Source organism: Balearica regulorum, chromosome 7, assembly GCF_011004875.1.
Source record: "Balearica regulorum gibbericeps isolate bBalReg1 chromosome 7, bBalReg1.pri, whole genome shotgun sequence".
Taxonomy (NCBI): domain Eukaryota; kingdom Metazoa; phylum Chordata; class Aves; order Gruiformes; family Gruidae; genus Balearica; species Balearica regulorum.
Genome location: NC_046190.1, coordinates 23421093 through 23448896, shown reverse-complemented (window position 1 = coordinate 23448896; position 27804 = coordinate 23421093). Strand labels below are relative to the sequence as shown.

The window sequence follows — 27804 nt, the reverse complement described above, 5'->3', positions numbered from 1 at the left end:
AAAATAATCAGCAGATGGCACAGCCCCGCCCCCCCCCCCCCCAGCAAACTGCATTCTGTTCTGGTTACCAAAGCTTAAAGATCCAGCAGAAAGAGAAGACGTGGAGAGACAGTCAGCATGTTATCAGATACCTAGACAATTTGGGTTGAAGAAAGACAGAAAAGCCACAGTGGTAGAAAAGGGACTATCTCTAGAGTAATGGACAACAGAGAATATAAAGCCAGGCCCCTTATTTCCTCTCATAGCTGAGAACACAAGGACAGATGGGATTCAATGAAAACAAAAGGCAATTAATTCAGGAACCATAAAAACAAATTATGTGCTATGGAGAATAAAATTATATTGGTTCTCATTGCCAGAAAATATTGAGGCTGAGAGCTTAGTTGGATTAAATAAGGGATTAAACATTTATATGGAAGATGAAGGCTGGTTACATTAAGTAGTTTTTTAAAAGTTAGGGATATAAACTCTCATGCTTTAGAAAAAAAAGAATCACAAAAGGATAGTGTATAGTGTTTGTACAACACCTCAAGGACCAAGCACTTGTACTTCTATTTTTAATTATAATAATGTAATTAATTTAAATGGGCCAAGAACAAAATTCCCCAAAAGGAAAGGTTGTTAAAACTTGTTCAGTACAAACTCACACGTACTATCCTTTGAAACATCTGCTGCTGGCCGACATTAGGTACAAAATACAGTCCTAGAGCAGCTGAGCGCTGCTCATCCAGCCAGGCAGTTCCAGTAAGCCTTGGTGGCAAAGCACGTGAGTTTGGTTTGGGCCACGGACCCAGTTTAAACGGTAAAGAGCAATAGTGGTGCTCTGAAACAGGTTAGGACAACTGAGGAGAGTATCGGCAGGCTTGCCTACAGTGGCCAGTAAGGTGTAAAATTAGGCGAAGGAGATCGAATACTTCCTTCCCTCTTCCTGGCTCATGGAGAACTTAGGAGATGTAACTTACAAGGATTCTCTCTTGTGGTGACAAGATCTAGGAGAAAGAAATATTTTGACCTAGAACATGTGAATTTCAGAAGACAATGCCAGGCCTGTGTCTCACTCGTATTACATGGTAATTTATTCTAACTCCTGAATGGCAAGCAGTTAAGTAGGCTTAGGGAAATAGCCTCATAGTCTCAATCCTTTGGGTGTTTCTGTGCCTGTTGGGGTTATGGGTATAAGCTGGAAGATCAAACCAGGTTAAACTAGAGATGTGACGGCACCCAAGGCACAGAAACTCCGTTTGAGCTGCTGTAGCATGCTCGCTTGGGGGAAGGCAAAGTAAAAGCCAAATCCCTTCATGTTTCCCAGACAGGTACTGTTGCTGCCAGCGTGGAACTTGGCATTTAATCCCCCACAAGACCAGAGGTCTGTAGCATAATTGCCCTTGGTCCTCCTGTCATTTTAATTCCTGGGAGATAAGGAGCAGTCTCCAGCTTGTGTCTTGGGGCCTCTCCGCCAGCAGCTGTAGGAGAACGCAGCCCGTGCGGAGCCAAGCACAGCGCGCAGCCAAGCACAGTGCTGCCGAAGGATCAAGCCTGGCATTTCAAAATGGGTTATCAGCACAAGGCGCACTGCAGATGCTCAGCCTCTCAAGAAGAGGCATGAACAGATCAAATCTGTCTCGAAGGCCAGTTTGCAAGGGTTCTGACATTGTGTGTTTTCAGGATGCCTAAAATTCTTTTTAAAATAAAGTTTCCATTGCAGTCCATTGCAGCATTGGTAGCCCAACTGTCCTATAATCCCTGGAGAGGGTAAATGGAACTGTTTAGTTTAGCATTCACACACAAAGATCAGCCACCTAGCCAGGTCAGCACCTTTACATTAAGCTGGTTTATAGAAGACAAATTAAAGCTTTAGGCAATCACTACTTATTGAATCCAAGGCAATTTCGAGGACTCTGTCACCACATGCCCTGTAATATGACATTGCTAATCCACAGGCTGTGCCCTGCCTTCTGTTCTTGCCTTGGTAATACCTGGGTATTGAACATCTTGGTGCCCTGAGCACAGACCTTCCAGGCAGCAGGCTAGTGCCTGACCCAGTCATTGCCTACCCTACAGCACGTGAACGAACCCCAGACGTGCACATCTGCCACAAGTTCCATGTGTATCATCCTGTATTATTACTCCGCATTTGGGTCCTTGGTTATACATCAAAGCTTACTGCCCCTGCTCCTGAGCAGACCTGTCTTATCTCTGGCTTGTCTACACACAGCTAGAACACACTGTTGTGCACCGCACAACTGTTAATGCACTTAGCCCTTTTGCCTATTTTTATATATTTCGACCTACTTGAGAATAATAAATTAACTTACAGAAGTGATTAAGGCTTAAGAGGAAACTCTGTTCATTTGTCAGATGAGAAGGAAGAAAGAAATTGAAGTATTCATCAACCCCTGCTTTCTCTCAGCATTATTTCTGTTCAGGTGGAGAGCTACAGCTTGGCGGCACTGCTTGCATACCCTTGAGTTAAGCCAGTTTAATGCCACTGAGAGGAATGAAAAGAGAAATTGTGCAAAGAAGAGAAGAGAGGAATCACGGCCCAGAGGTTGCGAGAATAGGACACACTTTGGGAAAGCAGGAAGGTCCTTTACAGCACACTTACTCTTTTATACCTCAAGCAAATTACTCACTCCCTGTGTTTGTTCTGTATCTAAACCCCAGGAGTATTTCCATGTTTCATTGGAGAACTGTGAACACAGAGATATTAAAGACTAACATCACAAATAAAGGGCAGCTAATAACTATGGTGAATAAGGTACCAAGAGAAAGTCCCCACAGTGCTGTTACTTCATGACTCAACACCTGAATGTTTGAGATTATATTGTGATTCAAAGAAAAATAATGTGTCTATTCAGCCTTTTGATGTCACATTTTTAAGTTCTTCCTAGTAATCACAAAGGCAAGAAAGCTATTGTCTCTTAAAAATAAAGATTTACTCTCGCACCAACAACTTGTACTAGGAGATGCTGCTTTCAGGAAAAAACAAAACAACAAACACAAAAGAGCTGCTATATTGAGAAAGCAGCGATTAACCCGCAGCATCTGGCAGCTGGAAATGTGTGATACAGGATTACAGCAGGAGGGACAAGCATCTCTCTAGGAGGGACAGACACATAAAAGGGATCATATGGGAGCAGGCCTACTATTCAGAAGAGAAAAGGTTCCCCCTAGAGACATAACAGTGAAGGAAAAAAACCAGCTGTTCGCCTGTTCCTCAGCTCAGGTCAAATCTTCTGATTCCTGGAATTGAAGAGAGCTGTTATGAAAAAGCATCTGAAGATTTCCACTATGGCAGAGCCTGGTGCCATCTTCCAAGCATCTCACCTCTCCTTGTAGTGTTCTTCAAGTGTGCAAACATACGAAAACAGAAATAGATTTAGAGAGGCAGCTGTCTCTCCACTTCTATCATTTCTGCGTGCCAGGGCGAAGGAACAGGTGAGATTCCATTGCAGGACTCGCATAGTCAGAGCAACACAGACCTATCATTCTTACCAGCCTGCACCTGCTTTCTCTGCTCAGAGATTACGGGCTAAAGTGAAACCAAAGATTTTAAAGAATCAGCCATAACTTTTTTTCTCCCAGTTCTACATTAAAGTATTTTCCCAGTGTCCAACCCAAAATAAATCTCCATCAGTCAGTCACTGGCCAGAAGCCACAGCCTTCTGCTGCTGCAGGGCAAAAGGACCGTACATTGAAGTTCCCAGAGCTCAGACATTTTCATTTTAGCTTGGTCACTTTCTTGATCCAGGGTACGTATTTGCTGACCTTTGTGTAGACACCGGGGGAATCCTTCCGACCACAGCCGTAACCCCAGGAAGTGATCCCCAAATGATCCAGCGTCCATTTGACCTCTGACACATGAGTGGCCCTCCACTGTCACCTTGGCAGCTGTCCACCCGTTTATCTTCAGAGAGGTTCCCAGCACAAATCATGCGGTTAGTGAACTTCTGCCCATAACGGACCTCACAGTCTTCCCGTGGGAGAAGAGGCACCACCCCCTGCAGCAGGGTTCTCGAATAGGACTTCCCTGGAAGAGAACACACCAGCCTGACCAATTCATGTACAGACAACAGCAGCGACCTAGAGCAACGGTGCTCCACACGAAAACAGATGTTTGTACATTTAATGTCAAGACTGCGGCACAAAAATAGGCCAAGCTCAGCATCTCTGAACCACCAGAACTTCAGAAAAGAGTGCTGCCAAGCCAGACCACAAAAAAGAGCTGTAAGATCAAAGAAATGAGGAAGAGGTTGGAAAAAGGGGTTAGATCAAAGGATGAGTCTTACTCCTGGTTCTGCCAGCAAGTAATCTGAACCTTGTTCAGTTTATTTCACCGCTCTGAGCCTCCATTTCCTCCTCTGCAAAACAAGGACAGTGTTTTCTCAAGAGAATAAATGCAGTAATATTAGTAAACTGCTCAATCCTCAGAAAAGTTTTGGAAGATGTTTCAGAGGCATCTAAACATTATTAAAGGGAGCTCACGTCATCTTTGGCCAGACTTGTCTCTGTTTGCTCAAATCTCTTCATTACCCTAGACTTGCTCAGAACATAAGGTTCCTGTGCTGTATTAGAGTATGACCTTCCTGTGCTCAAGGTTTATGGTGAGTTCCCAAGGTAGTAGGTAAGTGCCCCTCTCATTGGGAAAGCCGGGTTTGGTGCGTGGGAGGGAGTCTAACCATTAAGCCCCAGTACAGCTTTAGGGAGTTATATGGCTGAGTTGCTCTTTGATCCTCCCCAGACACCCCGAAGTGACACGTGCACCTGGTGCAACTGACTCCAATGGCAAACGTATACTTGCAGTTAAATACTTGGGTAACAGCTAGGGAAACAGCTGGGGAGGATGGCTACGTCCAAAATCAACAGACAAGCTCCTGGGGCTATTTGCCTTTTGGCAGCAAGTCTCTCTGAACATATGGCTGTGCTCCAGTCTCAACAGCCCCAGAAAGGCCTCCTTGCCCCAAGTCCTGCATTGCATCTCTGATCCCCAAATGGGGGAGGACTGGGCAGCTGGTTATAAAGCTTTGTTTAGAGTTTAAAGCTGTCTCCAGACCTTGCTAACGCATCCATGTCATGATTCCACCAAGCACAGCATTTTAAAACTTTGCCTTGAGAGAGTTAAGTACTTAATAATGAATACTTTCTAGAATACTCCCTGCTCCCTTTTACCTACAAAGTTCTATAGCAATGTGCTGCAAGAGGACAGGTACAGGCTGTCTCAAATCTAGTGCAGAAACCAGCTTCAGAGCCCAGCTGTGCCTGCAGCAATATCCAGGGACATCGAGCAAGATAGTTTGAGGGAGATTCTTTCCACCTCTAAGCCCTCACTTCACTACTACAGTACCATGAAGAAAGAGGTCATGGAAACATGGGAGCATCCTATAGGCTTCATACACCAGCTCTGCCCAGGCTGCTGCCAAAGGGGTCTGCAGTGGGCAAATGTGTGTAGAAAGGGGAAGAAAGAGAGGGCTGTGGACAGATGGCAGCATCGCTGTCTCCCACAACTTCAGAGGGACGCTATGGCAACCAAAACTTCCACCATGGGCAGGCTCAGGAAGCCTCAAAATCAGAAGAAAACACAATGGCACAAAAAAATCACCTCCCCTCCCCACTCCTTAACAACACGTGCTGGCACAGACAATAGGATCAGTAAGAACATGGCCTTGAGTTGTGCAGACATCAATTAATGGCCCATGTAGGCTTCTGAACCCAGCCTCCCCCACCTTTCTTGCCCCTCAAAGCCCCATCACTCACCTGTGTCTCCCCAGCCGGAGATGATGCAGGCTTGCCTGTTGATTTCAGACTTTTCTTTCCTGTCGGGCAGGCAGACAGGCAGAACGTGGTGATTGAAGGAGAGACAGTGTCCCTCCCTGCCCCGCATCCGGACCAGGGCAATGTCATTATCATTGCTGCCGGCCCAGTAGTTCCTGTGGAGGACAATCCGCTCCACAGACAGCTCCCTCTCAAACTCGTCCTTCACGCCTGTGTGGTAATCGCCCACCCGCAGCAGGTAGCGCCGCACATCAATGCCAAACCTGGAGAAAAAGAGACTCAAGATCTTGATACCCTACTAAGAGGGAAACAGACTCACGCATGTCTCAGTTGCTATGAGGCTGAACCGTCTCCTCACAAACTGGTAACACAGTGCCAGCTACACAACTGTGGGACCTCTTTAGCAGATGTGGTAATGCCAGCTGTTGCAGTGATTTGGTGTCCCAAATCACTGTCTAGCACGCACAGGACTTTTTTTCCTATAAAAAGGGCTACAATAGTTGCAACAGGCTTGTGACCTTATCTGTTCATAGATCCTTAAAGCACTGAAGAATGGGAAAATGCTGGTTCCCGTTAAGTTGTAAAGCCTCAAACTTAAGAGGGCAGGTGTGAGCAGTGAAGGATAAAGCAAGCCTATATAAAGTCATCCCCATAAGTGCTCCAATATCACACACATCATAACCTGAAGGTCTTGGTTTAGAAACTTTGTTCATGTGGTTCCACTGCGCTGGGAGGATAACCTTGTACGAGGTTATCTCCTTCATCGTTGAGTATCCCTCAGGGCTCCCTACTCACAAACGCACCTTTTGAAGCAGTGGGCTGCAGTCAGTACCCAGCAGCTGCTGATCAGTGTTGCTCCGCACAGCAGACGAGTATCTTGACGAAAACCCTTCAACCGTAGCGAGGCCTGCCATGGCCAACCGCCTCTGAAGAAGAAACAGAGGAACAATAGGTGTCACACACATGGGAGCTTTTTTCCTCTTTTCCCATCCACTCTGCCCTACCTGGGCTCAGCTGGCATGCATCCTGCCCTAGACAGGCCCACTAGTTCAAATCAAGTTCAAAAATCACCAGTGAAAATGTGTTAACATACTCAGCATTTGCCAGGCTATTTCCAGACCCTGTAGGAAAGCTGGAACCAGTTCTGGCTTTCCTGGCAATTACAGGGTAGTACCTGAGAGACTTGTTTCCACCTATGATCCTTTTCTTGCGACGGTGAAGCAGGCGCATCCCACACACACCAGACTCTGGACCTGCACAGCAAAGTTAGAGCAGTTGGATACATACCTTCAGCGTAAGTATCAACAATTGCTGTCACAGAGCCAAATACCATTCGCCTTCCCCGAGGGCATTAATCCTCATGGTAGTTGACTGCATTGTGTTGTGCATATGGAATTCATAGAAGATTTGATCCCATAGGTATCCTTCATTTTGGTGGAGGTGCTTACCTGCAGTTTCTGTAGTCTTATGCCAGGAATGGGACCTCTAGAACTATTTCCTCAGAACTCTAAACCCCAAAGTTTGCTCATGGTTACTGCTCTAAGGAAAGGTACGGTGACTTGGCTGTGGGGAAGTTCTGCAGGCTCAAAGACCTGACATGGGTGGAGTTCCTCAGACTTGTCTGGAGCACCCTGTGCTCCTAAGAAGAGACAATGAAAACAAGGAAAAAGTAGGAGGTGCAAGACAGGACATGTTTATTTTGTAGGTAAAGTTTCAGCCAAAGAGAAGAACTAAAGGGAAAAAGCATAAAAACATGCAGAGATCCTACAACTGGATCTCCAGATTTCTGCATAGAAGAAGTGGGCATGTCACCTGTTCTGATATCTTGGATCTTCTCTTCCACGTAGTCACAGATGACACCAGCATCCTCACTGTGCCAGCAGCTGTGAATCCCGGTGTCAGGCCTGGCACATTGCCCCAGGGCGCGCTCCGTGCCACTGCATTCTACGTTGTCCAGATGGATGGGCCCATGGCCTTCACCAAAATAAGCCATTGCCCTGGCTTTCGCTGTACCACTGCAATTAGAGAGAGGGTGGCTAACCTGCAGTAAGCAGGAGGCAGGTGAACCTGATGCACCAGCACATCTGAAGAAAAATATTTATGTGTCACTCCACACACAGACAGTAGTACAGGGAAAATAGGACCCTACTCCCTCAAGCATATGTGGGTATGCCAAAAATAAGAAGCAAAGCCCCCAGAAACAGGTCCAGAAAGAAGTGAACCCCCTGAGAGCTGTTTCTATCTGTAAGATGCATGTACCAGAGCTCTTACCTGAATCCCAGTTGCCTGCAAACCACTGCAGCGTCTCTGTCTGTCCAGCCATCGTCACAGACGCTGCCCCACTGCCCATTCAGGAATACCTCAACTCGTCCCTCCTTGGTGCTTTCTCCATCCACCAGCCGCACAGGAGGCCCTGCAGGAGAAAACACATGGGTCACTGCAAGCAAAACCACCAGAGAGTGTGAGGTGCCCAGAACTTAGGTTCTATAGGAAAAGATGAGTCCCAGATATCAGTAAGCTTAAAAAAAAAAAAAAAAGAAAAAGAAAAAAAAGGAGTGTTTCTATATGCAACATTTCATCTCTGTGCTGAATCAGAAGACTACATGCATATTAATTTATTTAAGATATACTGAAAATCATTAATGGATCATATTCTGAAAGCTAAGTAAAGAGGAGAAGAAGAACAGAAGGAAAGTTATTAACTCCTGAGCCAAGAGTGGACAAGCTTAAACATGCCTGGGAAAGAAATCCATTAAATTCTAAAACTATTACATTATTCTAAGCAAGACAAGAACTGTACATCGAGGAAAAACAAAAATGTTGGATGCCATCTATTTCAATAAAAAGTGTCTGACAAACTGGAAAGTGTCCTGTAGTAGGGAAAGGGGAGAGTATCAGGCCTCATATAAATGAGGAAATTATCCTAACTTGAAATACATTCACAATTTTTTAATTAAAAGTGTGCCATCCACACAAGAGTGTACAAATTTCCACACAACAGCCCCTCACATCTGAAGTCCTCTTGTCTTGGCAAGGTGTGACACTAACATAACCACACCGGTTTCCTAAAGGGTCTAGTTAAAGGGGTCCCGTGTTCCCACAGACACGGGGCTGAGGCATCTCAGCCTCTGTGAGCAGTGGCACACTAAGGCAGCCATCGTTCCTCAGCCCCTCAGGTTTGTTTTAGAGACTGCCAACACAATGCCAACATCTGCCAGAGCTTCCAAAGGAGCAGACCAGTAAGTGGGACTTCCCCACCGTCCGGGGCGAGAGGCGAGGCAAGTTACCCAGGCTGCCATCCATGATGGTGTTGCTCTCAGGGGAACAGCGGACTCCCACATCCTCAGTATGGGAGCAGTCATGCTGCCCCCAGTTGCTGTGGGGACAGTCCAGGAGGGACAGCTCTGTCCCCGCACAAGCCACATCATCCAGTAAGATAAAGCCTTGGCCAGCAGCGTAGTCTCCTTCAGAGGCCAGGGTAGCGGGACCGCTAGAGGAAGGAAACAGAACATAACATCAGATTCATTAAATCTTGTTAATCCCACAGAGGGCCCCAAGCTCAGACCCAAAGATAACCCCCCCTGCAGAGCTCAGCTGTGATATTGGTGGCATCCTGACACACAGGATGGCAGCCAAGCAGCTTCCACTTCTCACCAGCTTCAGTTTTCAGGGACTCAGACCAGTCCATGTTCTAGTGTCTGGTCAAAGGCACAATCAGAGTAGCCCAGAGGGCCAGCTATACCACAGAGGCTGCTTTGCAGATGTGACACCAGGTACATCAGTTTGGGGAGGGGCTAGCAGAGGAGGCATCAAAAGTACCAACATTTAATTAAATCTACTTCTTTTTATAGGAAGCGGCTACCTGGAATTGAAATGCAAAACGCTGCAAACCTTTAGGCACTGCAAGAGATGACAAACACAGTATGCAGCTGAACTCAAAGGGAAGAATTTAGTTCAGACATTTTTCAGTCTATAAAGCCAAAATTTTACAAGGATATCCTAATCATACCAAAAAATCCACAAAAAAACCCTTTACTGTCTCCAAGACTAGAGTATACTGATTTTATGTCTTCCCCAAAACCATACCTGGGGGGACAACAGTGCAGCAATGGGATGAAAGAAAAACATTACAAAGATCCCTAATACTACTCTTTTTTTGCCCTGATGGTCTTTGTTCAACTATTGAAGCAGGTGATTTTGTTTAGCTGGCGGAGCAGATGGGTGATATCGTTTAGCTGACAGAGCAGAGGGGGTGGCAGTACTGAGCTGATATACCTGCAAATTTAAGGAATATTAAGAGAACTTTCTGACTTTGGCAAGGGGTTCATAAAGACAGTATCAAGCCTGTTACCTGCTTTCAAAACAGGCTGAGGCAAGAAATAATAATTTTTTTTCCCCCTGGGAAAGGATGTGGATACTTATTAATCTTTTCTGAATAAAGTCGTATAATGGCAATAACTCTTCTAACAGAGACAGCATTGAAGGATTAAGGTCCAGCCTAGCCCACTGAAGGGGGATGGAATGTAATCCTCGAAATTAGGAAGCACAGACACTACACATGCTCCTACCTGAAGCCCAGCTGCCTGCAGACCACCTGGGCACTGAGGTCTGTCCAGCCATCATCGCATACCGTGCCCCAGACTCCGTTGTAATAAACTTCTACCCTGCCTTCGCTGGGGCTGCGGCCACCAGCCAGCCTGACAGTGCCCTCTGCAAGGGGTGGGAGAAAGGAAGATCAGCACTCAGCAGAGGAGAAAAGAAACAGCCTGTGCCCCACTGCTGACATCTGTGCAGCCCGTGAGTGGAAGAAACCAAAGACACAGGTATCTGTGGGTACTCAGAAATTGACAATCATTGCTCCCAAACATGTGCATCTGTCAGGGGAGGATTCACCTCAGCCTTTCCATACCATTGTGGAAAGCCATGGGAACATCACCAAGCCTGGCTCTGATTCATTCCCACCTGCTGCTTGCTCTCTGCCTCCACATCTAGTAGCCCTTGTGGGAGCCATACATAGAAGTCCTATGGGACCCTGAAGCAGGGTGATATCTGCCGAACAAGCCGTGTAATAGGGGAGTAAGACTGGCTGCATCTGGCTGACATAGAGCTGTAGATTTGTACCTGTGAAAGGGTCACAGGAGACCCCAGCATCTTCAATGTGGTCACAGTTCTGCTGTCCCCACTCACTCTTCTTGCACTGGTCAAGTGAGAGTTCATTGCCTGAGCACTCCACTTCATCCAGCAGGATTGGGCCAGACCCCTGCCCGTAGTGAGCCCACGACAAGGCTTTCGGGTTCCCACTGCAGATGGTACAGGCACACATGCTCAGTAAGGAAGGTCACAGTCCTTGTGCCCTCAGAGTCTGCCTTGCACGGGGACCCTCCTACGCTAGGCCGGCATCCTCCCATAGATAATCTGGTAATTTCTCACACAGTGGTGCTGCCCACTGTTAACCAAAATATCTTATTGGAAAGTTTTGTAACAAGACTTTACAACGCATAACAAAAATGTGCCCACAACATGAACAGTTCAGATGCCTGGGAAGTCCTGAGGACAATGATGTTTCAATCTCAGTGACAGGCAAAACTCCCAAAGTTTGAGGGATGGTAAACTTGAATCATCCATTGTGAGCAGTTCTGTAGCGATGTGATTTTCAAGAATGCTCAGTACACAACAGTTCCCATGTTAAGCGCTGAATGGTGCGCAGGAGAATGAGGTGTGCTCTTTTGCTTTGCTGACTGAACAGGATAAGGGCAGTCAGTGACACTGGAGGTGTTTAAATTTAACCAGGTAAACAACTGCAGTTCACATATGGAAATCACCATGACAAGTTATCACTGAGGCCAAGATTTGCACTAGGATATGTGTGCAAAAATAATGAACAGGGATAAACACAAACCTTAGATAGGGATGCACCAATTCTTTATTTTCAGAGCATAAACCCATAAAACTGACAGGAATTAAGTGCAAGATCCATTTATGGGATGACCACTCCAGAATTACCTTTCCCAGGGTTTCTATATACCTCCTATAGAACAGGCTGGTACTATAGTGAAGGGACATGGTCTCACACTCTTCATTCTACCTACCTCTACTACCACCCCATGATGTACAACAGGGAAATTACCTGAGTCCCAGCTGCCTGCAAACTACTTCAGCGTCCCGGTCATCCCACTGGTCATCACAGATGGTACCCCACTTGCCATCGTGGTAAACCTCCACTCGCCCTTCAAAGCTCTCCTTTCCCCCAACTAAACGCAGTGGGGCACCTACACCTGTGCTTCAAGAAAGGGAAAGAGAGCACAACAGAGCGAAACAGAGACAAAGCACATCCAGCAGTTCTTGGGATGCTCTTATCTCACTCTATCACATCCTCCCCCCTAAGCCCCCCAGAAGCATCCATGATGCAACCCCACAGTATGGGTTGCTGATGGTCCAGGGCTGGCTATTCAACTGGCTGCTACAGTGACTAGGGCTTTGCTGCCTGCAGACAAAAACCTGGTTTGATAAAAAAGTGATGTGGTCATAAGCAACAGCCATCTTTCAGTCATTGTAAAAGCATGCACGCTCTGAGCATTTGGGATTAAGAAAGGATGGATAATTTTCCACTGGAAGGAAGATAACCACCCATACAGCAGGTGAAAGAAGAACATGCTCCAATGACTTCCTCTCCACAGCTTCAGAACCTTAGATTTTACATCTTGTCAGGAACACTGATGCAAGAAACAGGGAGCAAATGTCCCCTGGAGATTTACCTTCTGGAGGGACACATGTTACCATGGCACTCCCCTGCTTACAAGCTCCTGACACAGCTTCCCGATAGCCACACTGCAGCAGGGCTTTCTCATCCCCGTGGCAGTTTGCTGACTGCAGGTGCAGGGGAACCGGCCACAGCCCGGGATGACTCTTCTTCCCAGCTGTGCCGATCTCACTGGTACACAGAAAGCAACAGAGCAATGAAACGCCATAGTACTGCTTGATTTACAAGTTCTCCTCAGTTCTTGTGACTCCCCAGCCCAGTTGTGGCATTTCACATCCCAGTAAGCCCAGTTGATTGGGAGTGCATGACAGGGTGGCTATTTACAGTTTAATGGGAAAGCACAAGCAAGTGCAAAGCGCTTCTCACCATCTAACCCATTCTGCCCTCCTACTTACTGCAGAGGAGCTGATCCGGTCAGAAACAGCACTCTCATTTGAGAGTGAAGAACAAACCCATCAATAGATTCAAACATCCAAATATCCGAATCACCTTCTTCCTTCCCTGTGGTCCTTATCTCCTCGCTATTTGGAATTTTGAAGGTCCAAATCCCAGATTCCCAAAGAGGGTTCACACTCTCAAAATTTGTATTAGATGACTACAGTAACTCCAGCTGGTAATACTAAAAAAGGGATATAATCTCACAGCTCACTCATCACAGCCTGGAGCACCAAGCAGAAACCACTCCTTTTAAAAGTTCTTGCAAATGCTGATTGGGGTTGGGCATAGCCACAGAAAGAAAACAATGGGGAAGAACCCTGGTAAGTGGGAAACGACCCCACAAACAAACTCCTCTCCCCCAGCCAACACACTATGCCAAAGGGACTGTAACCACAGGGGTTGTTCTTTCAAAGGCCACGTGAGCATGTAACTCTTGCAACCAGACTGAGGTTCCCACCTGAGACCTAGTTGCCTGCAGACAACGCTGGCATCCCAGTCAGTCCAGTGGTCAGCACAGATGGTGCCCCAGAGTCCACTGATGTACAGCTCCACACTACTGTCTTCAGCCAACCGCACAGCACCTTCCAAAAAAGAAAAGAAAAAAAAAAAAAAAAAGCTGCTATTTTCTGATGGAGGTTTCAGATGAGCAAGTTTTGAATTGCACTTGGCTTTTCTCATCCCTGTTTTGCTGGTGCTGTCACTGAAGTGACTTGTATGAATGCGTGCGGGTCGTGGAACCTTCCCAGTTCCAGCAGTGGCTGCTCGGGAGGATGGCTGGTGCTATGTCCTTTTCAAAGCCACGGCAATATCGGCAGGAAACTTGGCTTCTGCCACAGCAATTTTCCATTGACCACCTCACCTACAAGAGTCACTGTTGCTACAGCTAGACGTTCAGTAACAGCAGGTGAATCCTCTTTAATTTCTCTAAGAAAAGCAAGTGCCAATGTAAATGCCCTTTCAATTCCCACTGCACCACAAATATCTACAACTGTTTAGAAAGCATATCTCTTGCTCAGTTACGTATTGGGAGAAGGCTACACCTCCTGTCTATAATACAACTACACTTGTATCCTTCAGTTTAACAAAGACAGCTTTGAAAGCACTTCCACTGGCAAGGGAAAATACTTTGCCATTTCATTTATTAAATTGGTACTTCATCTGTTCTGCAAAATGTGGGAAAAGCAAGGAGGGTCAGAAAACAGGAGGATGAACAGAACATTTTCAAGAATGTTGTGCTGGAGTCAGTGCATTGAGAGAGCTCAGCTCACTTGCATGCCTTAAAGTAAGCAGCAGTCCTTGTGTCAGCACTGTGAGGAATTTTAAAGCAAGCCTATGACCTGCCTTGCCATAGAGGATTTACAAACCTAGCCACAGAAGATTTTTCCTTGTTGTATTTGAACTACTACACTTAAATGAGCAGAGCTCTGATATGGACACTTACGGAGTAGGAGTGGGTTGTTTTCCACATAACTTAAAATGTTTTCAAAGTGGCATAAGTTAACAGTAAAAAAAAAAAAAAAAGAAAAAAAACAAGTCTCCTTGTATGAGAATAAAAAGATCTATACAAGGCATTATGGCCACAGCAGCTTAAATCCACCCCCTACTATATACAGACGTTCTTCTCCCACACAGACTAGTCTCTAGTCCTAATTATTTCAACAATTCAGAACAGTTACTGTACTGTGGTTCTTTCACAGGGTGTTCTACCTGCTACTTGCAAGTCTGTGCAGCACACGTTTTTGGCCCGAGCCCCCCAGACAGTGCAGCCTGGGCGCTGGCAGAGACACGCAGCAGCCCTTACCTTGGTTACAGTCGCAGTTAGCCCAGCCGATGGCCCCTGACGCAAGCCTGTAGAAGCACCAGGGTGTAGTTCCCCCGTCTGGGTTCCTGCAGTGGTTGTGGTCCCCCAAGCCACGGTCTGGGTACTGCTGAACGTAATCAGGGAACTCAGCCCAGTTGAGGCACTCTGCCCCGGCCTCAGTGACCGCCAGCGAGCCATTGTAATACCCAAGAGGTCCGACACCACACACGCTGGATGCTGGGCACAGGAAGGGAGCTGTCAGCGTCACTGAAGGCATCACACACCGAGGCTCAGACAATGTGGGAGATACCAGCTGATCTCCTGAAACACCTCCCGTGTCTGCAGTCTTAACTGCTGCCTGCTTGGTTTCAATTCTGTCACTCTTCAAGGCAGCTGCTCAAAGAATGTTTATAATACGCACTGTCTAAAACCCAAATTGATCTGAAAGTCATGAACTGCCCAGACACACCTTTGAAATGTGTTAACTCTGGGCCCAAACATGGACAACTTGAACTAGTTCCCATTACTGGTTATTTCAATAAATGTGTTCACTTACTCTGGAGCAGCACTTGAGCCTAGCACACACTCCTCCACTTCCTTCCCCACCTGCTTTGGCACCTGAATAAGATACTCTTAAATTTGATCCTAGGCTCTTTAGAAGACTAATTGCCTGTCTAAATTGATTGCAACTGCAAAGAGTTTAAAATTAGCTATAATTTCATTCTATAAAGCAGGGAGGTGGGAAATGACATTGTATTTCATTGTATGTATGTTCCCTATACACATTAGCATATCACCTGGCTTATCTGAACTTGGACAATGTATAGGAAGGGAAAGGGAACCTATTTTGGGGGGAAGTGCAGGTGCCAATGTTCCAGGCCAGTGCCCATGTGAAATACCTCATGCAAAGAAACCCCAACAATTAATTTAATATGGTCTTTAACAAAAGAAGGAAACTCTCCTCTCATGACCCCGAAATAAGAAAAAAAAAACCAGAACCAGATTCTGTGTGAGAGTGAGCTTTTTAGAGAGCGTAACATGGGAAGAGCAGGCTCAGAAAGGGGTAACAGTTACAGCTCTATTCACTGAATAAACAAAAAGAAGCCGACACTTTCAGAAAACCCTTCTGCCATAAAGACACGTAGGGGAAACATCAATGGTACAAAGAAAGTTTGCCTCATGCCATTTGCCTTCTAGCCGCTGCCAAGCCCAGAGGGAGTAAGTGGCAGCTGAAGGTTAACTGCAAGGTACAAAAATGAGAAGCAGTTACGGGCAGATGTCTGGAAAACACACCGTGCTCTTTGCATCAACTGGGACCCTCAGAGAGGGGTGTATGAGAATTCAGTAATTATTAGAGTGGAGGAAAGGTGAGGTTGCAAAAAAGATTGAGGCAGAGAAAGATGAAAGGAAAAGAACATGTGGGAGGAGTAGGGAACTGCAAGAGCAGTAGACATGAAGAAAAGAAAGTGGTTTGGCCATTTTTGGGGAAGGAGATAAACAGACATTGAGGCAGGAGAAAAGATTGAAGATGTGATGGAAAGAAAGGAAGAATGCCAGGTAGCAGTGGTTCATCGTACCTATGGTCTCAGATCACCACTGCAGGAAAGAATCTGCCTGATGACTGAATTAATCACTTCTTGTTCTTACCTGCACTCTGCAAATGGTTTTGGTTGGGCTGGGATCCCAGGAAAGCCTGGGAAAAGAAACAGAGCAAAAGCAGAGAGATGATTATCCGATGAAATAAACATGGGCATGTCCTAAAAGCAGCTCGGCCTTTTGCTGCTTTAGGCAAACACACCCTAGTAACCAGCCTCTTCTCCGCTTCCCCATTGCTCCTCTTCAAATCCAATCACAGCTCTGCCCACTAACAGCAAAATGAATAATTACTGGCCTGCAGAGATTTCCCCTTGATCTATGCACTGCATTACAGGGCTCTGCTTGTTCTTTTCCAATAGAATTGGAAGCCTGAGATACGTATGGAAAGAAAAGCTAGAAGAAAATACTTGTTAGTAGTAAGAAAAATAATGAATAACCACTCATTCTCTCTCCATGTACAGGGCAAGCCATCTATGGCCACAGCAGCAAACAGAGATGTATCTACATGATGGGATGATGCCCCCAGGGATCCCTGTTAAAATAGTAATAAACATCCATATACAAAGTGAGAAATATCTAAAGAAGAAAATCCAACAAGGCTTTTTGAGGACTTTGTTTTTAATACATAAGAGTGTGATATGGCCTATGGTATTATTATCCAAATGGGCTAAATAGCTAAGAACAAAAAATATGAAACAAAGCCCTCAGAATTCCAGCATCCTGTCTGGCCCCAAAAGAGCATTTCCTCTTGTAGGCACTGGTTTTGGTGGTTATAGCTTGACTGCTGGCTGAGAGATAGGGATCTCCACTTCAACACCATTACATGATGTGCAGGCAGGTGCAAGATCTTCACAGACCCAGAGCTAAAAGAAGAAACTGTACGTGCTTCTGCTAGCTCCATGTAGTTTAATTCATGTTTAAATACTTTTATATGAACATTTCTAATACTTTTATATGAAAATGCAGAGGTGTGCATATAAAGAAAACTAGCTATTGGAAATGGTTCTGTTTTTTCTTCAAAATGCAGTGATTTTGCTTCTCAGCTTCACTTCTCCCTGGAAAAGGGGAAGAGTTAAATTTGGAATTAAACCAATCCACCTCTGGAATAAGCAGGGATAGTTCCCATAGACACCTGACAAGAATGACACCTACTCATGGCAGATGTCATTTTCAAATCAAGCTAACGAATATGGTCCAGCAGGTGTTGACAACCATGGCCAAGCTCCAGCATCACCCTCCAGAAGCCAGAATGTGACACTGCATATTGAAGATGAATTTCTGACATGGTTCAGAAACAGCAGATCAGATCTCAGGTGCGTATGCACAAGGGGATGCACAGATAAACCAGCACCTAACTGGAAACCCCTTTTCAGCCAAAATCCATCCATCTGCGTGCGTCGGGCTATTCCGAGCCCACATAATGGTCTGTGAACCAACAATGCTGAAGGACTCAGCTGACGCTCTCAAAACTCTTTGCAAGGGGAGGAAAATGAACTAAGTTACACTTTGGTGACTGCATCTAACAGGTGACTGAGCCACAATCCAGGTCCCCCGACTCCTCGCTTTTAGCGTGCACCTGCACGCACATGTAAGCCTGCAGGCGAAAGAGGGATGGGTTGGACTAATAAAAGGCTATATATGAAAGCCTGAACCTACTCTTCTTGGAGACTGACCATAAACAAAAGCACTGCAGTCCAAGTAATACGCTTCCCTTCTAATGAAATATTAGTTGCTGCCAGTTCCTGTAGCAGTTTCCAAAATCCCCCAACACTGACCATTGTCGTTACCAAATTTTAGTGCAGATAGCCTGTGCTGCAGTCACTACCCCAGGTCCACGCGGCTATAAATCATGTGTCCGCAATAGCAATAGGGGTAATCAGTCAATCAGCAAAGAACAGAAACAAAGGATCTCTCCTGCCAGGGTCAGTGCAGCACTTGAGAAACATAAGAAACCTGAGCCAAAGCATCTGCAAGCCCTTGTGCATCCCGCTTTCCTGCTTTGCTTCCTTTTCTGAATTTCATATGCACAATGAAATAAATCCCTCCCCAAGCCCCCAGCCCTTCCCAGAGACCACAGCTGCCTAGATGCTTTGGAAAACATATTCAAGTAATAAAAAGATCCACTTACAGCAAGGATATTAAGAGAGCCATGTGACTTCTTACAAGCAGATAGAAGAATAACCATTTCTTACCTCTACGCATCGGAGACAGGACAACAGACTCGAGAGCTCTACCAGGAGCCCGAGTACTTTGGGGATCTTCATCTTTCCTGTACAAAGTGGCCAGAAGCTTCTTCAAGCATCACATTCTCGTTCAGCTGCCGGGCTCAGCTGCTGCCTCCTCCCCGGGCTCTGCAGCTGGGTTTCCCCGGGAGCAGGGCACTAGCCGCTCCGCGCCGGAGGGAGCGGGATGCCTCTTCCATTTCTATGCAGGGAAAGCGGTCTAAAGGAAGAGATCAAAGTTCTCAGCAGCATCTTAGCATTTCATTTTTGCCTTCGTCTCCTCATCAACTCTCCTTGATTCTTCTCTTTGGAAAGGAGAAAAAGAGGGGAGAGAAGTAAGGGAGGAGAACATGCCCCAGAATTTCTCTAGCACCCTTAAAAACAGGAGGCAAGCACAGGCGGGTGGGGCGCAGCCCTCAGCCCGCTCCCGCACCCCGCTGTCCCCTCCCTCTCCCCGAGCTCTAGGTAAGCGCTTCTCCCCAGTGCCAGCCCCCGCCTCTCCGCCCCTCTCTACCCAGCCTCTCCTCTCCTCTCCTCTCCCCTCTCTCCTCTCCTCCAATGCCTCCTTCTCACAGCTGCCTCTTCCTCCTCTCCCCCAGGCACAAAGGCTGCAGCTACGGCGGGGATCTGGGGATGTATCCTACTGCAGAACCTCCAGCAACAAAGCTGGAAAAGGAAACAGCTTGTGCACGCACACTTGCCAGAGATTAGGCTTGTTGGAAGGAATCTGGACTTTATCCCCCCACTGCTGCCTCCTCTATTAGCTGCTTGCAGCTTCCTGAGGTCAAACTCTCCCCAGATTTGAACCCAGGTAAATGGGACCCAGAAAACTTTACGTTAAGTAGCTTCCAGCTCTCCCCATGGCAAACCCACAGGTGGCACAGCCCTCTCCAGGGTGCATTCCCCATTTGCAGCCCTGCATCTTGCCGTCATGGGTATTGCCTCCAGAGATCTTTTCCGTCAAGTGTCTCCTTGACCTTGGGCTGTAAAGTTATTTTCACTGCATTGGCTAGGATGCTTTCCAGAGGGTTGATCATTATTGTACTGCTATGAATAATCCTATGGGGTCTTTCAGTGTTTTCAGCTTACTGCTCCTTCCTATAAATTAGGGTTAGAGGCTACAATAAAAGTTTAAAACATTATTAAATCTAAGAAAGGAATTGGTCAATTTGAAGCTGTTCAACTTGGAAATTTTTTTACACTCTCCCTGTGCTGCTCCTCAGCTCAGTCTGATGGGCATTTCTTATATTTATATTCTGATTTTAGAGGGATTAAGTCCTGGTGTTCTGCAGCATGAAACATGAAGGTCACCTTAAGAAATGAGCTCACTTCTGGCCAAGTCTGCTGAGCAGCATTTCCAAAGACACCTTCAGCATAAAAACAATGAACGGGCTGATAAAAATCCATTGGCTTGACAAAAAGCCTTTTTTCTTCCCTCACTTATTGCCCATTACTCACTTCATATGACAGTTTCGTGTTGCCTCATCCTCAAGTCACTCATCAAACGCAAGGCAATTCCACTACATGCTGGATCTTTTACAGGAGTCACCGAGTGGTAGGAGGGAGCCCTTTCTGGAGTGGATTTTTACCACAGTGCATTCTGGACACAGCGGATTTGGCCAAGGATTACGCTCAGTTAATTAGGAGCAAATCTCCTGTATCCTCATAGTGAGGGAGGCAGATGATCATGGCAAGAGAGGATGGAAATAGCTTAGATGCTGCAGCACACTGCAACTCTGAGGCAGCGTTGGCAAGAAGGAGCAAAACAAAATTAAAAGATGGGAATGTGTTGGAGTTTAGAACCACTTGCTCCAGTGGAAACACCAGGAAAGGATATAGTGGAGGCAGGAACAAAAACTCTCCCAGCATTCAGAGAAATCTGCTCCTTAGTCAGGAGTAGAGAGGTTGTCGATGCCCCTTCAGGACTCCCATAAGATGCTCACCTATTCATCCCTTTAGACCTGGAAAGAAACAGCAGCATTCAACCTCTCACATGTACTAATAGGGTTTAAAACCTCTATAAGCCCGTACTGGATTTCTCTCACGGTAGCTTGTAAGTTGCTTCCCTCTGAAGTGATTTCCTAGATAAAGGGATTTTAAAGGAAACACAAAGCAGTGCACCAAAACCAACAAGTCCAAGTCTGGTATTCAGTTTCTGGAGGAATGACAAACTGTGCAAAGATACAGTGGGTTTTGCAGTTGTCTCCTCTGTGATGGGTCCTCTTTTGGAACAATCTCCTTCTTGCCAAGACTCCCCCTGGTTTTCTGGCACATATAATGACATTTTTTGAGAGGGGTGGATCTCAGATTCTCAAAAGTTTCTCATGGCTACATGCCCCTCTCCAAAGCCGAGAGGAAGACCAAGAAGGAAATGCCGATATGACTATGGCAGTTTAGATAGGTAACATATCTAAAGATAAACAGATCTTGAACTTTCGTGTGTGGGCAAGTTTGAAGTAGCTGTAAATACCGAAGTCCCCATTTAACACAAATCACCATCTCACCCTGATGTAAGCACAGTTCTGTAAGTCCACGATTCCCTACAGAGTCTTTGTCTTGATTTTTCCAGATTATTCTGAATAAGAAGTATCATCTTCTAAAATGCTCTTGGCCCTCTGGAATTCAACCTGTTTCTCCTGAGCTGGCAGGACTATGCTATTCATCAAAACCAGTTGGAATATCAATGCTTCCCCGTAAGAGATCTTCAGTGAGAGCCTAAAAAGAGAGGTAGCTAATAGCAATCATACCCAGAGCTGGTATAATACTCAAGCTGTAAGGAACAGGAGTAAGATCAAGGAATTCCAGCAGATTTGCTTAAATCCTGTAAATCCGACTTAGGAGGGTAGAACAGCTAGTCAGCTTTTGTTTAATTCTTTCCCCACCACGCAATCACATACAGGTCTCTGCAGCAATGCTCTTAACCAGTGGGCTCAGCACCAGAACCCAGTTTTCTTATTCCCCAGCAACAGCATCATGGGGTGGTACAAGCCCTGAACTCAGAGAGGACAGTGTCATTCACTGCAGTTATGCACAAGAACTATTAATGGAATGACCCCCAATATGAGCATGTCACAGAACACATTTATACGCCTGATAAAAGCTTAACGGTGAGATTCGGGGAAATGGCAGCAGCTCAAATTGCCAAGGACAATCAGTAGCTGGAAGATTTTTGGTTACAGCATGGGATCCAGAGCCAAAAGAACTGCTAGAATACTTTTTTAAAAAGCACTGTAAAACCTGGGTGCATCTGAAAAGCATTCTCTTTCCTTCCTTCTTCCTCCAAATAACTGCATTCCTTTAAGCACTGGAAAACCTTAGCACAGTAATTTTAAGCTTACAGTAGACATGTAAAAGGTCAGAAAAAACCCCAAACAACTGAACTTGTGAAACTCACTGTGAAGCAGTAAAATCCAAAAATAGCTGTCCAGATTAGTGGGAGCTGCACAAAATTTTAAAAGTAAAACCAGAAAGGTATTAGTTTCTGTTACAGTCTCTTATATAATGAGACAGTTCTTCAGACACTAGAATTTGGTACATTTAGCACGGCTGCCAGCTTAAGAGGTGCAAAACTATACTTGTATTGTAAATTTTAATACAAAGAAAAAATACCATTTATAGAAGAGCATTTAGAATTCATCGGTTCCTCACTCCCAACTTAACTTGCCTCCTCCAGAAACAAAGAATTAGCAAGTAGCTCTCCTTCTGAGAGAGCATCTTTTGGACTGAAAATGCAAAACGTCACCAAAGTGTTTTGCTCTGCTTAGATGTGGACATCACGTTCTTACAGACCCCAAGTCCTCTGAAAGACCTATTTATGCCACTGTAAGTAACAGTTAAATGAAAAATTGCTTCAATAACTTGAAAGCATATACTTGAACAATATTTGTGTGATGAACACGTATTAGCCTGAGGCTCCAGAGAAGTCAGCTCCAGCTCCATGCAAACTCTACAGTCACACCTGAGTAATCACACAATCTCTGTCTGCCCAATGCCCCTCTTACTCTTTGCTTTTTCTTTACACCCCAAAGAATTAGTGACATAAATGGTTATATTATTAGTTCTCTGACACACTGCATTTTTCTTAACAGTTAGGTACTGGTCCGAAAACAACAGGGACCTGCCTGCAAATTTGTGCTACTCTAGTGAAAAATAACAAACCAAAACTAGTAATTACATTATTTCAGTATTAGTCCATGTTTGAACTTTCTCTCCCCCATTTAGTTTTTTTACCAAAACAATGGAACATTTTGTTGTAGATTATGAGTCACTCAAGCCAAACAACAGTCTTGCATTATTTTATTGTACTACAGACAACATGATGGATCTGACATGGCACCATACCTGTCCCACCTGCAAATCACAAGCTTCTACATTAAAGTTGGATTTGACCCATACTAATGTATTGTGTCTTAACAAGGTACTTTGCTGGAGATTCCTTCCTCATTCTACAGCCTTCTTGTACAGCAGCAGGAATTGAAAACATTTCAAGAGGAACCAAATTGTGTATACATACATGTAGGAGTACCAGTCATGAGACTACTATCAATTTTAATTTGGCTCAATGTCTGGGCCTGAGCACTTTTTGATAGCAGCTCAGAAGTTAGGCAGGAAGCTTGTATGTGAGGAAAGGTCCCCCCCTAACTGTTAGGAAAGGCGTTTACATGCATTCCTAGAAGATTTTATTTCACAGTGAGGACCTGACTCCACACTGTGGCTAGCCGAACAACATGCCGCATAAATCCTAAGACTGCAAGATCCAAGAATCTCATGAAGAAAGTCAGCTGATGGTCAAGGTGGGTGTTTTTTGCTCTGGAACCAAAGGTGCAGGCAGATCCATACAGCGGTGCTGACAGATACCACTTGACATTAAACGCTCACTCAAGTCTACTCTTTGCTTTTTTGCCAAAGACTCCAACTTTAATTGCTTGTCCACAGTCCCTGTAGTAAAGCACATTACACGTAACGTGTGATCTGAGGAAACCTCCTCAGGAGCTTGTTCACTTTACTTGAAGATAAGTTTCCCCTGGGTGACAGGGTGTCCTCCTCATTTTGATCCTTGCGCTCCTTCTGAAAGAGAAGAAGAAACCTGAAAACATTACCTCTGATTATTTGCAGAGTTGATGCTCACCCCCAAAGACTACAACTAACTAAACTGGGATGTTTCTTTCAGAAGAATGCAATTTCTTTAAGGAACATGTACAATAGCACTTGGCTCAATAACCACAAGGCTTTCAAAAGCTGATGACTTTTAAATGATGCAATTAATGACTGACTGATAGCTTGCGAAGATTATATTCTTCCATATTCTTAGTTAACAATATTATAAACTTACAGTAACAACATAGATTTTTTTCTTTTTACTTTCTGTTACTCACTTTGATTCTTTGTAATCTACCAAATAAATTGTGAACAATATTTCATTTATGCTGTCAAACAGCAATAATGAATTTATTAAATGATGGCACTGTTACTAAAAAAAAAAAAAGGAAACTTGAAATCAGTTTAAGGACAAGTTTAGTACATATACTTACATTTAGTCTGCTTTTGAAACTGACTTGATTTCAAATTTATCATATAGCTGGAAACCTCTAATTTCCAAACAATTTACTTTTCAAGAAAATGCCTAGCCTTCAAAGTCAGAAACAGCCTAAAAGAACTAATTTTCAGAGAATCAAGAATGGCTGTAACTACCTCATGTATCCTAAAAATTCTGCTTGTTATGAGGATTACTGAAACCACCTGTTATTTCTCTACCACCTTGTCTCCACCCTCACCCCTGCAAGCATAGAACTATCTACTGATTTATGACAGACTGGAATTTGGGAATCCTAATTTACTACTCTCCCCCACTGCCTAGATAATGTGGGTATTGGAGTGGCACCCGAGTCAACTATTTCTTAAGTTTATTTATCACAGCAGTTGTGGAAACTTGCCTACACTGTTAATCTCCCCAATTACAATATAATTCGCATATCACACCATAGAAATGACTGTTCTACATAACAGCTCCAAATTGTACTCTCATTCAGAACTATCATGTAATATGGAGAAGTGACTGTTATTGTTTCATTAGTGCTGAGACTTCAGAGATTTAACACTGGAAGAAATCAAAAGCAATGGCCTAGGTTAGGGTCAATGCACAGCAACTGAGCTCTACTTCAACAATTTGACAACACAAAAAGGACTGGATGTGACTATCGTTTCGTCCTTAGTTATAACATATCAAAAATCCAGTCCCTTACAGTCTTTTATTTTAATTCTAATTTAATTTTAATTTAGCTTCTGCATTCAAAAAGGAAGGACTGTATGTTTCATCTACATCATCCTGCATCTCTCCTACAGTTCAAATGGGTTACAACACCAATCAAATTGTTCAGAGAACATTATTACTGTTGGCACACAAGAAATGATTGGGGGCTTCCTCCTTCCCTACTACTAGCCTTTTAAGAACACAAGAGAGGCCTTAATTACTTCTGCCTTTGCCACGCAGTCATAGAACATCCGGATCTCCTCGGCGCAAGCTGTATCGTTGAAGTCATTCTGTTTCCAGCAGGCCATCATTACTGACATCTCCGTAATGCATGTCGCCTCTAGAAGGGAAAGACACAACCAAAAATCTCCGGTGTTTGGGATTTCATGCTAACAGCCTCCACAGTACATAAATCTCCGGAGAGAAGTTTAAGATAGGGTAGAGGCAGGTGAGAAAAAACAACACAGAAGTAAAGACTTCATCTTTATTTTGGGTGGAGAAGATGCCGCTAGCCCAAAGATTAGCACCACTGCAGCCGTCTAACATCTGATTGAATTACTAAGGTAAACGCTATACTGAGATGTAACAAAGTGTTTTACATATGCGATTCACATACAGAATATCACGAGATGCAAATTTAGGGTTGTTGTATGAGAAAATATTCTTCTCAAGAGAACCCGCGTGTGAGTTCTATGGCACGAACCAGGCCCCCTTCCCCTCTGTGCCCTGCAGAGCACAGGCGTTTCCAGCGCGAACTCGGCCCAGCCTGACACCAGCATGACCCTTCCCCGGGCACGGCGGCAGTAGAGCGATGGGACAGCTCCCGGGGACAAGGCCGCAGAGCCCACCGGCGGCAGGGCAGGGCAGGGCAGGGCCCCCCCCCCAGGGGCGGGGGCCCGGACGCGTCTCCCCGGGGAGAAGGGGAGGGGTGGGGGGTGGCGTTTAACGGCCTGGCGCCGGCAACTCACCTCCCGCCGGCTCCCTGCGGTTCGCTACCTTGTTGGCCAGCACCAGCGGCCGGGTCGGGCGGAAAACGGGGGGCCGCTTCTTCTGCCGCCACTGCCCGGAGACCCAGCGGCTGACCCAGGCCGGGTACACGGGCGCCGCCATGCTCTTTGCGACAGGCCGCGCGGCGAGCGGGACCCGCCCACCCGGCGGGCGCCTGCGCGGCCCGGTGCCGCCGCTGTACGGGACGGGGCCGCTGCTGCCGGCGGCCGTGCAGGGGCACGGGCAGGCTGACCACAGCCCTCCGGAGCCCGTCGTCCCGTTAAACGGCACATCAGTCCGCTGGTGGAGTAACCTCGGCTTTCCTCCCCCATCCCGTTCTCCAGCCAAAGGCCGTGAAAATGGAACAGAAAACTCAGAGTTTCTGTGTTACGGGGAGCCACCCAATCACCACTGCAACAATTTGCATCCCAAAACGTTTTCTGCAGCAAACCTAACCAATCAAAGAGCACACACACTTCAACCAGAGCAGAAAAAGCCATGATTGTTTCAAAGAATTCAAATGGAACTTAAGAAATTCTTTTGCAAGTGCATGGAAACTTTCCTTGGTGCGTGAAGCTCAGCATCACTTCGCCCGCAGCCCTTCGTCTCTCTCCATTACATACTAACAGCTGGATCTCCCCCACATGGTTTACTGATGTTCCTACTGTATCTTCCAGGAAGATACCAAAACTGCTTCTTCTGAAACAGTGGTGGTGTTCTCACAGCCCCATGTGCGGTGGTGGAGAATCCCGTTGTTCCCAGAAGTTTCTTTGCCTGTGCAGGGTTTAAGGGCTCCAGATTTACGTCCCCAGCTGAAAAGGCAGGTAACACAGAGGGCACAGTAACGTTCCAAGGGCTGCGGTACAAACAGATTTCTGCACAGCATGAGGGACAAGGTAGATACAGGGAACTGAGGAATTAGACATTGGAGTGGGGACTAAAATACTGTCATATAGTAGTACTGAAGAAGCCATCTTACCACCATCTGAGGGCTCCTTCAGGCACCAACAATTTCCCGTGTCCACTGGAGGACGCAGGAAGAATCATTTTTCTTCCAGAGGAAGGGCTGTATATGTTTGGAGTTCTCTAACCATATACAGAAGGCCAAACCAAAGATGCTGGGAACATTTTTTTTTTTGCATAGCACGTTGCTTTGGAGGAAAATATATTCAACCTCCTAGCTATAGACATAAACCCCAGACTTAAAACCCAGAGCACTCCCTTTGCCTCTGCCTAGTCAAGGAACTTAATACCATGTTGGAAATCTTGTTACCTTGAGCTAAACTTCACCAGACCTATACCAGAATATTCTCAGTATCATTACTAGAATTTACTGCATCTGCAGGCAATATATTCTGGTATGTCTGATTCTATAATTATTTTTGTGTTATTTTAAAAAGTATTTTCTTAAGAGTCCAATTTAAAGAGTATGAGAAGACATTTTCAAGTAAACAAAATATTTCTTTTGGCCCTCTTTAGGAGCAAATTTCCATCTCCTTAGGTCCAAATTCAAAGTCTGTCTGGAAGTTCTGAAAATATTTTGGGAAGAAGGAAGTTTCTCTACTTCTGTTTTTTGTGATGGGACAGGAAACAAGCTATTGGTCTAGTTTGGCTACCAGTGGAGAAGGAGGAAAACAAGCTGACACCTTCAAATTAGGCTAGAGGGCTTGCATCCTGCAACTCTAAACATTAGAGATCTTGCAAATTCAAGACAGGGAGATGAAGTACATATCAGTATTCCAGTTCATGTGAGGTTCAGCTGCTCTTGTGTTTGCCTCTTCCAGTTCCCCCTTTTGATATCCACCTTTCCCTGCTGCATTTGCCTGCTGCAATTACTAACTAGACTTGCACAAGAACAATAAAAAGGAAAGATGCAAATACTAGGACATAAGAGCAGCTGAACTGCACTCCCTGTAAATCAAGCTCCCTTTTTCCAAATTACATTAGCTAATGGTAGCAGCACCTTCAGGTACATTCA

The 27804-nt window shown here is 45.4% G+C and overlaps 2 protein-coding genes across 2 annotated transcripts; both read right to left on the bottom strand.

The window, feature by feature from the left end:
* Window positions 1-54: 54 nt before the first annotated feature.
* On the bottom strand, window positions 55-18953 carry LOC104636788 (neurotrypsin). Its single transcript, XM_010304050.2, is given in 16 exon segments — window positions 55-3830; window positions 3833-4030; window positions 5755-6035; window positions 6576-6698; window positions 6947-7025; window positions 7585-7787; window positions 8044-8185; window positions 9060-9262; window positions 10341-10482; window positions 10894-11072; window positions 11900-12047; window positions 12528-12703; window positions 13428-13551; window positions 14772-15008; window positions 16419-16464; window positions 18560-18953. Coding segments are annotated over 16 exon segments (2463 nt in total). The 5' UTR covers window positions 18632-18953; the 3' UTR covers window positions 55-3720.
* A 3915-nt stretch (window positions 18954-22868) lies between these two features.
* CHCHD1 (coiled-coil-helix-coiled-coil-helix domain containing 1) lies at window positions 22869-25991 on the bottom strand. The gene is made up of 3 exons (XM_075758570.1): window positions 25808-25991; window positions 25061-25179; window positions 22869-23656 (listed from the first exon to the last, which is right to left on the bottom strand). Exons 1-3 carry the CDS (start codon window positions 25947-25949, stop codon window positions 23543-23545), a joined length of 375 nt encoding a protein of 124 aa, XP_075614685.1. The 5' UTR covers window positions 25950-25991; the 3' UTR covers window positions 22869-23542.
* Between the last annotated feature and the right edge of the window lie 1813 nt (window positions 25992-27804).